The sequence below is a fragment of the Electrona antarctica genome, assembly GCF_951216825.1.
Source record: "Electrona antarctica genome assembly, chromosome: 16".
Classification (NCBI taxonomy): Eukaryota; Metazoa; Chordata; class Actinopteri; order Myctophiformes; family Myctophidae; genus Electrona; species Electrona antarctica.
In genome coordinates this window covers 23,460,229-23,475,506 of record NC_136797.1, presented here as the reverse complement: position 1 = coordinate 23,475,506, position 15,278 = coordinate 23,460,229, and the positions used below count along the sequence as shown (strand labels likewise).

Genomic DNA, 15,278 nt, shown 5'->3' with positions numbered 1-15,278 from the left:
TATAGATGATGTCCTCTCCAACTGGCCCGGCAGACTTTAACCCATTTTGGGCGGGAACCCCTTTTGGTGTTAGCATTATGTTATGCTTTAGCCATTAGAAAAATAGCAGATCTACAAGCTCATAGCGCGCCACTCGGTGGCGCGCTATGAGCTTGTAGGTCTGCTATTTTTGAAAACTCGAAGAACGACTGACATAGAAACATAGCTTTTTCAGAAAACTGTATTTACAAGACATTTTTTAAATTTTGACATCAGGCCTAAATGGGTTAAGAGCATAATTAGATCGTTGCACTTGGAGGCACGTCACCATGGTGCTCAAATAAGTGACTGGGACAGTGATGTGGTCGACAGTTGGCGATGACAACGCAGAGTGTCTGGGGACAGTCAATTACAGCTCAAGGCTGGGACTGTCATCGTGTGGAAACTAATCCAGGTTCACAAGAATCAAGAAAGACGAATAAAGACTAGTCAAGAATTAACCGAACGATACCGTTCATATTACTCTCTTTTATTCATGAAGCTATAAAGACCTTTCATTTAGGCCTCTTTGTAAAATGACGAGTTGAAAACTGTATATATAGTAGCAATGCATTTTAGAGAGAGTTACTCCAGATGGTGAAAGGGCTGTCTTCTCCTGGTTGTAATCACTTAAGCTCCATTTCATAGTTTAGAAAAAAATCACACCCGTGTGAAGTGAGTGGTGCAACTCCCCCCCCCCCCTCTCTCTCTCTCATTAGCAGGCAACAGTGCAGCACTATCTCTCTCTCTCTGTTTCTGGCACAACAGCGCCCCTTTTGCCCCTACTGGTACTCATAGTCACATAGTCACAGAGTCACATAGGTTAACACACAGTTACATAGGTTAACACGGATATAGTCACATAGGTTAACACGGACATTGCTGTTCCTTGGAGTGGTTGCACCACTCAAAAATAATAGAGATCAATAGAGATTTTCCAAAATAAAAATAAATAATATTGCATACAATATTCCCAGTATCGAGGTATTTGGTATAAGAATGCAGTGATATTTGATTGCGTCCATATCACATCACCATGCAGAGAAAGCATTGTCCACATCACAGGGACACAGGGCCGTATCATGTTTCCTCGCACGTTTGCCTACAATGTGACTCATCGACATAACCTTTTGCTGTTTACATTCTATGACCCAATTTCCTCCGGCAAGCCATATGGAACAATAACACTGTACTGTACAGCCTGATTAATATTATAACCTAGTTATACAACAGTGTCCTGCATTAACCCATTGAAACGGTTTTCTGAAAAACGTACATGTCTCTTCTATGTCAGTGGTTCGTGTCAAGGACCCCCGCAATGACATGTATTTGGCCACCGACCCCCCCCCCCCATCTGAAAATATTTTTCCAGGGAGCCCCAGAAGCAAAGATTTGAGTTACAAATGATCACAAAAATGAATGCACTTATTTTCGCCTATTATGCCCAGAATAGGGACGATAGGGTTCATAAGGTTAAACTACTCCAAACCCCAAATCCTCGATTCCTCACACAATGACAACAAAACAGACACGTCCACACAGTATGTACAGTAAAACAGCTTTTTGTGCCTAGTCACGATATCACAGGGCTCTTGGTATAGCAGCATTATTATTAGGGCTCATTTATTTATACATTGCCGCATCGCTCGCATGACCGTGTTACTGAAGAGAAAATAACCCATCTTCAAAGTGAAAGTACAAGCCGTTGTTGTCATTGAGCGACACGGCTCGCGCGGCGAAGTATAAATTGGGCTTCATACTTTTTTTTCTCCCCCTAAAAACAACATCCTGAAACTAGTTCCCTCAAAGCTCTGGACGTTATGAAAACAAGCGGAGGAGCATCCAGCCACATTCCTCCGAGGCCACAGAGGACTTGGCCTTGCAACCCACTTAGAAATAAGGGCAGTTCTCGCTTTCACTCACACACGTTTGTATTACCACACTTGTGAGGACGTCAACATTTTTTAGGATAGCGATTTTATTTCTATAGAGCTTGAATATCTGCTATTTTTGAGTGGCCAATGCAGACGTGTATAACGAACACAGACGCTTAACCAGTTTTCATGGGTCAAGACAATAGTAGATCTTGCAGGCATGACGGTATAGATCTACTCTATTCGATGTACAACCAAGTATAAATCAAGCATAACCCAAACCATGACCTCTAAATGGCTTAACTTAACCTCTGTGTGAGCCCATGGGGCATTCCTCACAATGTCCATTTCTCAAATTCTGCTATACTTCTGGGGATATTTGGCACTCACAAGTATAGCAACACGCACGCACACACGCTATAGTCACAAACAGAATATCAAACCCTTGTGTGGACGTCGTGCAGGTTGAGAAATCACAAACACTCAATCATGGACAAAAGGCGTGAGAAAGCAAAACAGCAGCAGTGCGTGGGCATAATGTACTACTGCCTGAGGATCGCTGATGTGTGGGGGTGTGTGTGTGTGTGTGTGTGTGTGTGTGTGTGTGTGTGTGTGTAGGAATAATGTTCTCCCTGAGCCCGAGGCTTGCTGCAGGCAGTCACTAACAACACCCAGCCTGTCTCTCTCTCTCTCTCTCTCTCTCTCTCTCTGAAGTGATGGAGAATATGTTTTCATGTAAAGAGTCAGAGCAGGGATTGTCAAAGTGTGTGCTGTGTGTGTGTGTGTGTGTGTGTGTGTGTGTGTGTGTGTGTGTGTGTGTGTGTGTGTGTGTGTGTGTGTGTGTGTGAGACGCAACTCCAGGGGTGCCACAGAAGACTTTGTTATCAATTTAGCCATCCTAGTGTAGTGGTTTAGACTCTAACCACTACACTAGGATGGCTAAATTGAGGTTCCCAAACCTTTTTGGCCATGCACCCCCTGTTACCTCCCGACCTAACTGACGCACCCCCTGTTACCTCCCGACCTAACTGACGCACCCCCTGTTACCTCCCGACCTAGCTGGCGCACCCCCCCCCCCACATGGAAATATAAATTGCATAAGCTATATAGACATATATTTCCTATTTATCCACATATATGAACCTGAATATGGCATATATATGCAGGACAGGCTGTATTTCTGCATATTCTTGCCATATATTGGCAAAATATGTTAATATATTTAAAATAAAACCATAGCACCACCATTAGCCTTTTCATGTTGCGCACCCCCTAGAAGGCGCTCGCGCACCACAAGGGGAGCACGCACCACCGTTTGGGAACCACTGCGTTAGAGGATATGCCTTTCATACGGAAGGTTGTGGGTTCGAACCCTGCCTGGGGTCGACGTCAGCAAGGGCATGCGCTCGCAACGGGATCCCAACGCCAAATCAAATGTGTTGATCTAAGAGGAGCGCCTGAAGCCTGTCCTGGACGGAAGTCTCTGGGACGTAAAAACAGTTCAGTTTAACCACTTAGGCCCCATTTAGGCTATCCGATTTATTTCTTAAATCCGATCTTTTGGCCCAACTGTGCCACATCCAGATTGGAATCCAATTTGGAATCCAAAGTCTAAACAAAACAAGTCACATGGAATCTGATTTAGAACAGGTTACTGCGATCAGACTGAGATGGATCTCCTGAAATTAGATCTGAAACCACCTCTGGATGTGACTCAAGTCACATTTGAAAAAATCGAACATTGCAATTGCTTCGTTCTTTGTCAATCTACACCAAATCTTTGCATTGTGAGCTTGTAGATCGTCTATTTTTGGTGAATGTTCCCCCCAAGAATAGGGATGCTGGGGTTGAAGTTGTTCAGTTATTTTCTGCCCTAATGGAAACAGATATTCTCTCAAGTTTTCCGTGTGGCAATACTGTATCTTATTACATGGCTTGGTTGAATGCTTGATTCTGATTCGCCAATCGCTGAATTCCGATGCCTAATCAAACCCTCGGAGCACCAGCTGCGCGGCTGCGCCCCGCTGATTTTCTGCCGCTTCCAACATGACAGCCATGTAAACACACACAATGTCCTTTCCAGCTAAACATTGCTCTCAAAAATGTTTTGGAAAACATTTGAGCGAGAAATAGACGAAGCAGTACCCGAAAATGGATTCTATTTGCTTCACTTCCTTGTTTTCTGGTCCAGCCCTGCAGACGCAGCCAGCGCGACACTTAAGGAATACTTTTTTTGTTTTGGTAAATGTATTAATTGATGTTAGTTATGTAATAAGCGGGATAATATATGGCTACATGGTCAATTCATTGTCGGCGAAGCCTCTGGCTAGGTGACCACCTATATATTATCCCTTACTTATAATAGAGGGGCAAAGATTTACGTACACATTTACACACAGTAAATGTAATGTAAATGTAAAGTAATGTGACATAAATAAGTACGGTGCTATAAAGTAACAATGTAATTCAGGGGTGCTGTGGATGAAAAGGTTATTTAATTACAGCCCTGGGGTGCCCTGAGGGAAAAGAGTTTGAGAACCACCAAGTGCACATCCTTCCTTACTTTTAAATCCCTCCAGTTTGTCGGGTAGGTCTTCCTCGTCCCTGTACTTCTGGTCCTCCATGTACTCCTGCAAGGGGGGAAGGGGAAAGCAGTTAGGGCTGTCACCATTACACATTTTAGCTTGACGATAAACCCATTCTGGGCGGGAACCCCTTTGTGTTTTAAGCATTATGTTATACTTTAGCTATTGAAAAATAGCAGATCTACAAGCTCATAGCTTGAGCTTGTAGGTCTGCTATTTTTGAAAAATCGTGAAAATGTGGCCCAAATGTTTGAATATATTCTTTCACAGAAAACGTTTTTTTTTTTTACTCAAATCTTTGCTTCTGAGTGGTTCCTGAAACAACATATTTTCAGATGGGGGCGTCGGCGGCCAATTACATATATTTTTGGGAGTCCTTGACATGAAATTGTTTGAGAACGACTGACATAGAAACATAGGGTTTTTCAGAAAACTGTCAGGATTTAGAAGGCATTTGTAGAATCGTCCTCAGGTTCTAAATGGGTTAATTGTCACACAAATAATTGCGATTGACGATTTAAATGTGTTTTTGGCATTGAACATTGGAACATAATGAATACAAATGCAATTTCTGTTCAGCTTTTAGGCTTTGTAATCAAAAGACAAGACAAATAACTTAGATAATCTAACAACTTTAATACTTTATATGAAATAGTGGAAATAGCCGATCTACAAGCTCAAAACGCGCCACAACATGACACGTTTTGAGCTTGTAGATCTTGCCATTTCCAATATTTTTGGAAACCCAACATGGAAATGATGAGGTTCAATGACGAGAGTTTAATGAATCGACACACTGCTAAGTAAGTAAGTAGCATTGGGAACCAATATTTTCTGAGCCATGTGGCCCATAGGTCAGGTGTTTCCTTAAGAGTTAGGCAGCTTGATGTACAAGTTCACCCCCCCGGACATGCTAATATGTTACATGAAGCACAAGGGAATTGCATGATGTTGGACATGATGTTATTATGTCCAACCCCAATCCAACCCTTGGTGATGAGTGGACAAGCAGGGTACCATTTTCATAGTCTCCCAATCTCAAAACAGACTATTTTTTTGATATATAATTTTTATCCCACGATTTTGTAACCAATTTTTCACCCCTGTGTCAATTATCTAATGTGATCCTGGGCTCTACACACCCTCCGCCAACCTAGTCCCCATATATGGGGGACATGGGGAGAGCAACGGACTTGAACTCATGCTTCCTTCATGCCTGAGTGTCCAAGTTGCTCCTTTACACCTGACAGGGGGGAGTTTCCCTGGTTGGACGTAGCGCATGGAAGGAACACGTTATTCCAACCAGTTCCTTTCCCCTCCATCAGGCGCCCCAGCTGGCCAGGGGGAGGCAGTTTAGAGACCAGGATTACTGCATGTTTTTTGTGGGGGTACCTACCCTAGGGGACACGGGGAGAACATGCAACAGACACTCTCAACCACAAGGCCATTGAGCTCTACTGATGAACAATAGAGCTCTGTAATTATGTTGAACTTGAGCGATGTGTTGAACCTGAAGCCCTGTAAATTTGGGCGGGTGTTGTCGTGTAGTCAGTGTTTCTATCATCCATCAAATCTCTCCCAACGATATTGTGCACCACTGTGGTCATAGCTGTGGTGTGGACTTCCAGTTAGAAGGATTAAAAAAGGAAAAAAAGACATATTTGTAGTTATGGTTCTTGGTGTGGATGCAATAGTCCTGCACGATTCTCGCTCAAATGTGAATATCGATTTTTACGCCACAATAATTGAGATCACAATCCTCACACGATTCGCATTTTCCCCCATCAAAATATTTATTGTCTTCAGTCTGTAGTTGCTGAACGTTATTGTGGCACCTGGAGCCAACTACTGTGGCTTTAAACAGACAACATTAAAGTGCTTGACTTAAACCTCTCTTAAAGTCTCTCTCTTGTAGCAAAAACACAAGAGTAACTAAATGAATTGGACAGCCAACTAGTGCTGCACAATTATTGCTGAAAAGTTTGAAATGAGATCCTATAGGTGTCTGAATCTAGATTGCAAAGTTTTTTCGATTCATTGTGCAGCACTATATTGCAACATACATTTTGTCCGAAAAACGGAATGGGTTAAACAAAGCTGAAACCACAGAAGGTTGATGCTTGATTAGTGCCTGATTTCTGCATGCCTATTATTGTAACAGCAGTGCAAACAGGCAGCTTTCAATATTACTCGTGCAATATCTTTTCATGGATTATCTTGGCTATTATTTGTATGCTCAGAATACCCACGATTGTTACCCTATCATGACTACACCTAATACTTTAGACTGAGGCAGTAGGGTAATTGCTACTTCTTCTACAAGAGCAAACAACATAAGTAGATTTTTAAAATACTTTCTCAGCGTTAAAGGGAAATCACTGATTTTCAACCTAAATCCCACCGTTCTCGTGTGAGGAGATCAGTCATTTCCTCACTATTATTACTACTCTATGTATTTTTGAGGGTCTCCTATATGCAGGTTTGTTTTTAGTTCAATGTTTGTTTTAAAAACGCCATTGACAATAAAGAGAATTTAATGTTTGTTTTATCACCGTTTGTTTTACATCTACAATACATCACCTAATCATCTAATCATCAGATGATAAGAGTGCCCCTCACTTCACACGGGTGTGATTGTTTTGGGGTAAATGAATGCCCTATGTCATACAACAGTGTCATACTATAAATAGCTATATTTGGAATTTTAGAAACATTTTGAAAGTGAAAGTAAGTGTTTCTGCATTTAATGCAACAAGAGCGTGTCACTCCATAACTACATTGGAACCATTGGAACACAGGCTATTTTCTTTTTACCATTTCCTGAAAAGTAACGGTTTTGGACATACAAGGTTTCCGTCCGACAGCAACATTAAAGGTATATTCAGTGATTTGACTTAATTCAAATATCACTTATTTTTTCTTTTTTTCTGGATAATCCTCCCTACTATAGAGTGTGCTGACCATATAAGGAGTTCCTCCCTGTCCCCAGTGATCCCCTGGGGTCAAAAAACCCTAGTATCAGTTTTGGTGGCGGGTGGCAAAACCTTCATCCAATCAGGATGAGAGGGGCCTTCCTCCAATCATGATCGAGTGGGGGCGGGCCTTGGTGCACATGCTGTTGGCCTGTTGCACTTCCCCCCACTGTAGAGCGTGCATGTGCACATTTTGTTACCGGGGCGGACTGGGTGGTTTTCCAAATCACCCAAATCACTGAATGCTCCTTTAAGCTGCACCCATCCATTCAACACTATTTTGATATTGTTGCTGTCAGGCAGAAACCTCTTTTTTGTGTGTGTGTGTTTTTTTGGTAAAGTAATGCCCTACTACAACATACCGGTACTACTTGATCATACTACAGCATCACACAAAAGGCATTAAAGTATACGTATGTAACTGTTACAGTTACAGACCTGCAAGCTTGAAATGTGATGCAAATCGACACGTTTCTGCTACTTTTGCCACTTTTGTCATTCCCAACAGCCGTGCCGTTTGGGAAACAAGCTTCAGAATGATCTGAAACCCTTGACTTTTTGTGGTAAAAGCACTCAAACTTTCTTCTTTCCTGCCTTTCTTGGAAAGCATTTACACGATGATGGAACTATGCAAAAAAATGAATTTCACCCACGTTTTTAATTGTGATGTGACAATAAAGTTGATTCAGATTTTTTTATTTGAAACCTGAAAAGTTATGAGGTTTCTACCTGACGGACACGATATGATGTAGGCCCATAACTCCTCAGATACAGTACATGGAACCATTTGTCATGTTACAGGAGTACTGTACGTACGTTGACAAATGGCTGCAGGGAGAGAGACTCTAATTAAATTATAATTGAGTTGATCTACCATGTGGGAGTCATAGCCGCACGCACGCACGCACGCAAGCACGCACGCACGCACGCACGCACGCACGCACGCACGCACGCACGCACGCACGCACGCACACGCACGCACACGTCTTTAACGTTGGTTTCTGGGACCCCCGGGGGTCCCAGGGCATCGTCTCCACTCCAGTTCAATGATGGATAGTTGGGAAGTAATACGAACCAAATGGACCGTTATACGGGTCTGTAACCCTGCGTGTGTACAAATGGAACCTTAATGGACCCATTTGGTTCCATTTGTGCACACTCTGAGTTGGATAAATGAACCTAGCACTTTGGTTTTAATGCATATCGTAAATCTATTAGTGCATTTAGACCTGTCGTCTTCATACCTTTCAAAACCGGGAAAGCGTCCGTGTCATTTCAAGTTTCCATGTGCTGCAGATGCTGAGAAATAACTTCCTTAGTGAACTACAATAAATTCACAATTTTTATGTTTTTCATAAAAGCCTTTTTTTTATTTATCTGCCTCGTACAGTATAATAGAGCATTTTCTTTAAATACCTGCACACTGTCCCCAGCATGTGCACAATGCCCGGTGGTGAACAACTTTTCTTCGATAAGTGGCACAGCATGCATATTTTATGATAAGCCATCTGTATGATATGGCACAAACAGACTTTGCACGGAAACCTGTTTTTCTTCCCCAACAGTAGGACTTCAGCACATGGCAAATTGGCATGCTCCATAAGACTGACCTAAAAGCTGTAATCCATAAGATGTATTTATGTCTTTGCCGGGATTTGAAAAATGGAGGTGATTAAATAGCCACACGTTGACTACTGTATAGTGAGGGCAAGGTCCTCTTCAGGTGTAAATGCACTCAAGTTCGCAAGGTTAGAGATGCATAACCCATTCTGGGCGGGAACCCCTTTTGGTGTTAGCATTATGTTATGCTTTAGCTATTGAAAAATAGCAGATCTACAAGCTCATAGCGCGCCACCGAGTGGCGCGCTACAAGCTTGTAGGTCTGCTATTTTTGAAAAATCGAAGAACCACTGACATAGAAACATAGCTTTTTCAGAAAACTGTCAGGATGTAGAAGACATTTTTAGAATCTGATCTCAGGTCAAAATGGGATAATTAGTGGACATCAACTAATCACATTCACAACAATATAGCTAAAAATACCAGTAAGACACCCTGAGGGCGAGAAGCGTGCACGCACGCACGCATCCGCCTGGGTGACGGCTGGGCGAGCGCTGGCGCTTTGGCATGAGGGGGTCAGATCAACATATGGAATGAATTCTGTACTGGCCATATGGTAAATGGTAAATGGTGCATTTATATAGCGCCTTTATCCAAGGCGCTTTACATAGATTGTGCATTACATTCACCCATTCACACACACATTCATACACCGATGGCGGCGGAAGCCGTGCAAGGTACCAACCAGCACATCGGGAGCAATTTGGGGTTCAGTGTCTTGCCCAAGGACACTTCGACATGTAGACAGGAGGAGCCGGGATTCGAACCGCCAACCCATGGATCATTGGACGACCTGCTCTACCTCCTGAGCCACAGCCGCCCATATACCTGTATGGAGAGTGTCTTGAGGGTACAGGGTTTGATGAGGTCAGATCAACATATGGAATGAATTCTGTAGTACTGGCCATATATGGAGCGTGTCTTGAGTGTACAGGGTTTATTTTTGAAAAATCGTGAAAATATGTCGCAAATTTGGAATATATATTTTCCAGAGCGAACGTTTTTAACTCAAATCTTTGCTTCTGGGGAAGTCCCTGGAACAACATAATTTCAGATGGGGGGGTCGGCGGCCAAATACATCAATACAATCATTTTTGGGGTTCTTGACATGAAATATTGAGCACCACTGACATAGAAACATAGGTATTTCAGATGATTTAGAAGACATTTTTTAAATGTCTATGTCTAAATGGGTTAAATAGCCACACATTGACTATAGTGAGGGCAAGGTCCTCTTCAGGTGTAAAATTCGCACTCAAGTTCGCAAGGTTAGAGATGCATCATTTAGGACATCAACTAATAATAGGACATCAACTAATCACATTCACAACATTCAACATGTCATACCATGGTGTACTATAAAACGGATGCTCCCAAAAAGAGCAGAAATGGAATCTCTACACAGCAAAATCCTGTAGACAGGAAAAAATGGGTTAAGTAAACTAAAACACTTTAGGAGCAATGCTGCTGTGCAGACTTTCATTCCTTTAGCACTAAACAAAATGCCTCGCTGATACGGTATGTTCATTGTTTGTGTATTCTGGAGACTGTGTTTGTTGGTGATGCACCGAATATTCGTCCGCAGAAAATATTCGACAGAAAATGCATTTTCGGCCTATTCGGTTTCGGCCCGAATAGGCAGAGAATATATCACCGAATAGTGTATGCAATTAATGCATTCAAAAGAGCTGAATAAATGTTCTATGGACCCATAATAGTGATTATTATTTAAGTTAAGTTTTGCCATAACCATTTATTTTGCCATTAATCAGGTAGCTTTAAGGTACGGCCATGACAGCAATGGTAGGATAAAAGATATATAATATTAATCATATTCGGATATTCGGTATTCGGCCAACTGTTTCCTATATTCGGTTTCGGCCAAAAGATTCCCTTTCAGTGCATCCCTAGTGTTTGTTGTTGTTTTCTTTTTTTTATTGTGTTTTTTTAGCAGACTTGTGAAATGGAATATCTCTCTGTGACAAATAAAAGACTATAATTATTATTATCATCATCATAAATGTGCAGCCTCCATTTGTAAACACTGATGATTTTACTGCATATCAAAAGCAAGACTTAGCACTGTACAGTAAGTTCTCCACATGGCGCTCCAGGCTGCCCTCTTGCTGTGACCCGATTTTTTGTGTGACATGAACCAAATTAGTGCTCTGGTGACAGGCCACCCGGGAGGGGGATCAGAGAGAGGACAAGACACACACACACACACACACACTAACACACACACACACACACACACACACACACACACACACACACACACACACACACACACACACACACACACACACACACACACACACACACACACACACACACACACACACACACACACACACACACACACACACACACACCTGAACCTTGAACCTAATCAACTACATTGTTTGATTGATGTTGAAAGAACGCGACTGACAGTGTTATAATGTGTGTTTATTGGTATAAGGGAATCACAATCAATGAGTGACAGAATATGTTACCGAATCCATCTTTGTATAGGCCTACTTATGAATATTGCAATACCTGAAAGACAAAATGAATAAAGACAGGAGGATTTCCGGTACGTAAAACGAACTAGACAAAAGAGAATATTGCAAAGCGATTGTTTGAAACCCTAATAGCACTTCTCTATTTTCCTCTGTCTCGCACGCACGCACGCACGCACGCACGCACGCACGCACGCACGCACGCACGCACGCACGCACGCACGCACGCACGCACGCACGCACGCACGCACGCACGCACGCACGCACGCACGCACGCACGCACGCACGCACGCACGCACGCACGCACGCACGCACGCACGCACGCACGCACGCACGCACGCACGCACGCACGCACGCACGCACGCACGCACGCACGCACGCACGCACGCACGCACGCACGCACGCACGCACGCACGCACGCACGCACGCACACACACACACACACACACACACACACACACACACACACACACACACACACACACACACACACACACACACACACACACACACACACACACACACACGTATTGTGAGCTTGTAGATCTGCTATTTGAATTTGTGGATTGGTGACAATCTGCACAGTACTTCTAATCTTGGTACTGTAAGTATGTTGATGGCGATGGATACTTTTATACTTTTACTCAATTACATTTAGCATAGGGGACTTCTACTAGTTGTAACAGAGTACATCTACATTGCAGCATTGATATTTTTTACTTAACACATTCAGTGCCCAAGACGAAGGACCCTGACACAGGCTTGTAGCCGAAACGCATTGGTCCATTTTTTTATGATCTTTGCTATGCCATACAAATAAAGGCTTTTTTCACCTGACTGGAACAGAGTACCTTGACTCCCTTTTTCTTATCTTTTCATGATTGAACCCTCGCCAACGAGCACCTGTTTTCAGTTCACAAGTACAAAGGACCACGGCAGCACTTCTTTCCTCTATTCAACGTCTCCAGACGTCTTTATAATTACACCCTAGGGTGCCCAGGACGTCTTAGGGTCATTTTCATTGAATTTTCTTCTTTTTGCAATCTCCATTGTGTTTCGTGCATGAGCACACTGCCATTCACTTCCTTGTTTACGGACCGACTAAAGTGGCTCATAACTCTAAATCTACGGCGCTCTCCGTGGTTTTGATCAAAACGGCAATGTTCTGTCTTAATTTCTGAGTTAACCTATAGCATCTCTTTTGAAAAATAAACACAGCTTAGATATGACAGCGCAGGGATGAACACGCAGAATAGACACAACATACTCCCATGCCCGCGCTGTCGGGTACAGGCTTTAGTTTAGACATACTATTGGTCCGACTGTCATTAGACCGACAACCTACTTCAAACCCTAACCTTACCCTATAACCGCAAGCATGGGAGCAGCACATGTCCGACCGCATGTCTGGCCGTTGTTTCCGAATGTCGGTCTGTTGGTGTGTCTAATCTGCGTGTGCCTCCCGACAGCGCAGGGGGGGGGGGGGGTAATGGAAGGCGGGGCTTTTCAGAGTAAAATCTGCCCCATCTGCTGGGCACTCTAGCGCCTTTATTCTGAATATTCCTGGGCAAAGAAAGTGCTTTAATAAGTCAATCACGTGAGTACTCCTTCCATCACAACACGCACGCACACGCACACGCACACGCACACACACACACACACACACACACACACACACACACACACACACACACACACACACACACGTGGGAGCATCTACAGTAGGGACGGTTCCAGCACCGACACAAAGCCCTCATTCAGCCAGGCCGGTCTGCGCAGACACCTGTTTCCCGTTGGACCACAAGGGAATCTAGAGAGGGCCTCTCTGGTGTGCGAGAGGAGCTGCGTCTGGTCTGGTGGGCTCTGTAAAGCTGTGCGTGCCGAAGCACTCTGCACAGAATGGGTCACTACAAACACATTCGATGGGAGTGCACAGTAAAAAGAAAACAGAGTTTAACCACTGCCTCAGGTCATTAAGACATGTGGCCGATTCTACGAAATGCCTTCTACAATCAGTAGTTCTCACACTTTCAAAAATGTAAAACTAGCAGATCGACAGGCTTTGTGCAGCGCTGCGAGCTTGTAGATCTGATATATTTTTTTAAATAGACAATGGTCAAATCTAAAATGACACAGGTGCTTTCCCGGTTTTAATGGGTTAAACCCGGTACTTGGATGGCCGGAGACCCCCCCGGGGGGGGCTTCGTCGCTCAACCCAAGTATTACTTGACTAAGTATTAGTTGACCGGAAAAGCCTACACAGCTCACAATGTGTTGCGACACGTTGTGAGCTTTGTAGACTGGCTATTGTCTGTGAATGTCTGCCTGCCCCCAGGCCAAAACAGGGGTTTCATGCCCTTACCCTGCACTGACCCAGGATTCAAAGTCTCCTGCGTGATGCGAGACTACATTTCTACCAATCTTCCAAGACTGACCGCCAGAGACATTAGGCTAATGGGATTCAGCCAGGCAAGGACTACTTTTCAACTAGGCTAGGTGTCCTGTTATACTACAACAACATACTCTACTCTGTCTTACCATGTAGGCTATTACAGATGTAGTTACATTGTATCAACATACTCACTACACATTGGGTTACCGTTAAACCAACGTTTTACTCCTTCAAATAAGTTCCAGACTAGGTAGGGATGGATAAAGCGGGAGGTCAGATAAGCCAAGAGGACACACACAGATGCTGCCACATCATGCATGATGCAACCATTCAACAAGTGCTAAACCAATCAATACGATTAATCAATCATGGTGTTATCATGTCATGTGGACATTAAAGAAACAAAACATATTCGCCAATGTATAAGCCAAGTATAGTCTCTATACGTGAACTATAGTTCAATGGTCCGGGGACCCCCTGACCCCCCCTAGGTCCATGAGGGTCTGACTGTAACTCCGAGAGTATAACACAAATGGAACCAGGTCCATTTGGTGCCATTTTTGTCACACTCCGAAGAGTTAAAACAACGCCGATCAGAGTCTGAGAATCATGCACTGATCTAGTTGAATGAATGTAACGTTATACACGTGTGTGTGCACTGTGCAGGCAGGCGTCAAATAACGGCGTTGACTTTACCTTGTTTATCTCTTCCAGTCTCTCCCTTTGCTGGGCTTTTAACGTTCCGAAGGCTTTCCCTCCTGCCAAAGAGACAATCTCGTTATTTTAATAATGATGTGTATTGGATCATCAGACTATATAGGGCTAGCTTTACGAGCTAACCGGCCTAGTGAATGTTCCATTGAACAGATTAGGACAGCATTAGCTGAGCTACTACAACACCTATACAACACATAAGCACTGGATACTGGCATTAGAAGAAAGGAAGGGAGGGGGGAAAAAACGCCACAATAGATCCGTTTACCTTGAGCTTTGTGATTCGATGGCATCGCGGAGTTTGTTGCGTGTCCTGCGATCCAGAGAACAATAAAGTCTCCCGATGCGACTGTTGTGCGTGCGTGTGTGTGTCAGTGTGTGTGTGTGTGTGTGTTCAGCTGGCTGCTGCACCGACCTCTTCTCTCCTGGACTGAATGACTGCCTGGCTGGCTGCAGCCTGCTCTCAGCTACAGCACCAATGGTGATGCTCTGTGTCCACTGAACGATGGCGTAAGAAGTAACCCTCTGCTGACATCATGTGGCGTAATGCGGTGGTTCTCTCTCAAACAATGCACAATGTGTGAAAGGATTTGGTGGCA

At 43.6% G+C, this 15,278-nt stretch overlaps 1 protein-coding gene across 1 annotated transcript in view; it reads right to left on the bottom strand.

The window, feature by feature from the left end:
* Positions 1 to 15,095, bottom strand: part of aif1l (allograft inflammatory factor 1-like) — a 33,145-nt gene extending 18,050 nt beyond the window's left edge. Inside the window, exons 1-3 of the mRNA XM_079524789.1 lie at positions 14,948 to 15,095; positions 14,662 to 14,723; positions 4,456 to 4,522 (exon numbers count right to left, since the gene is read on the bottom strand). Coding sequence (XP_079380915.1) covers positions 4,456 to 4,522; positions 14,662 to 14,723; positions 14,948 to 14,972 — 154 coding nt within the window. The 5' untranslated portion in view covers positions 14,973 to 15,095. The remainder of the gene's footprint in view (positions 1 to 4,455; positions 4,523 to 14,661; positions 14,724 to 14,947) is intronic.
* Between the last annotated feature and the right edge of the window lie 183 nt (positions 15,096 to 15,278).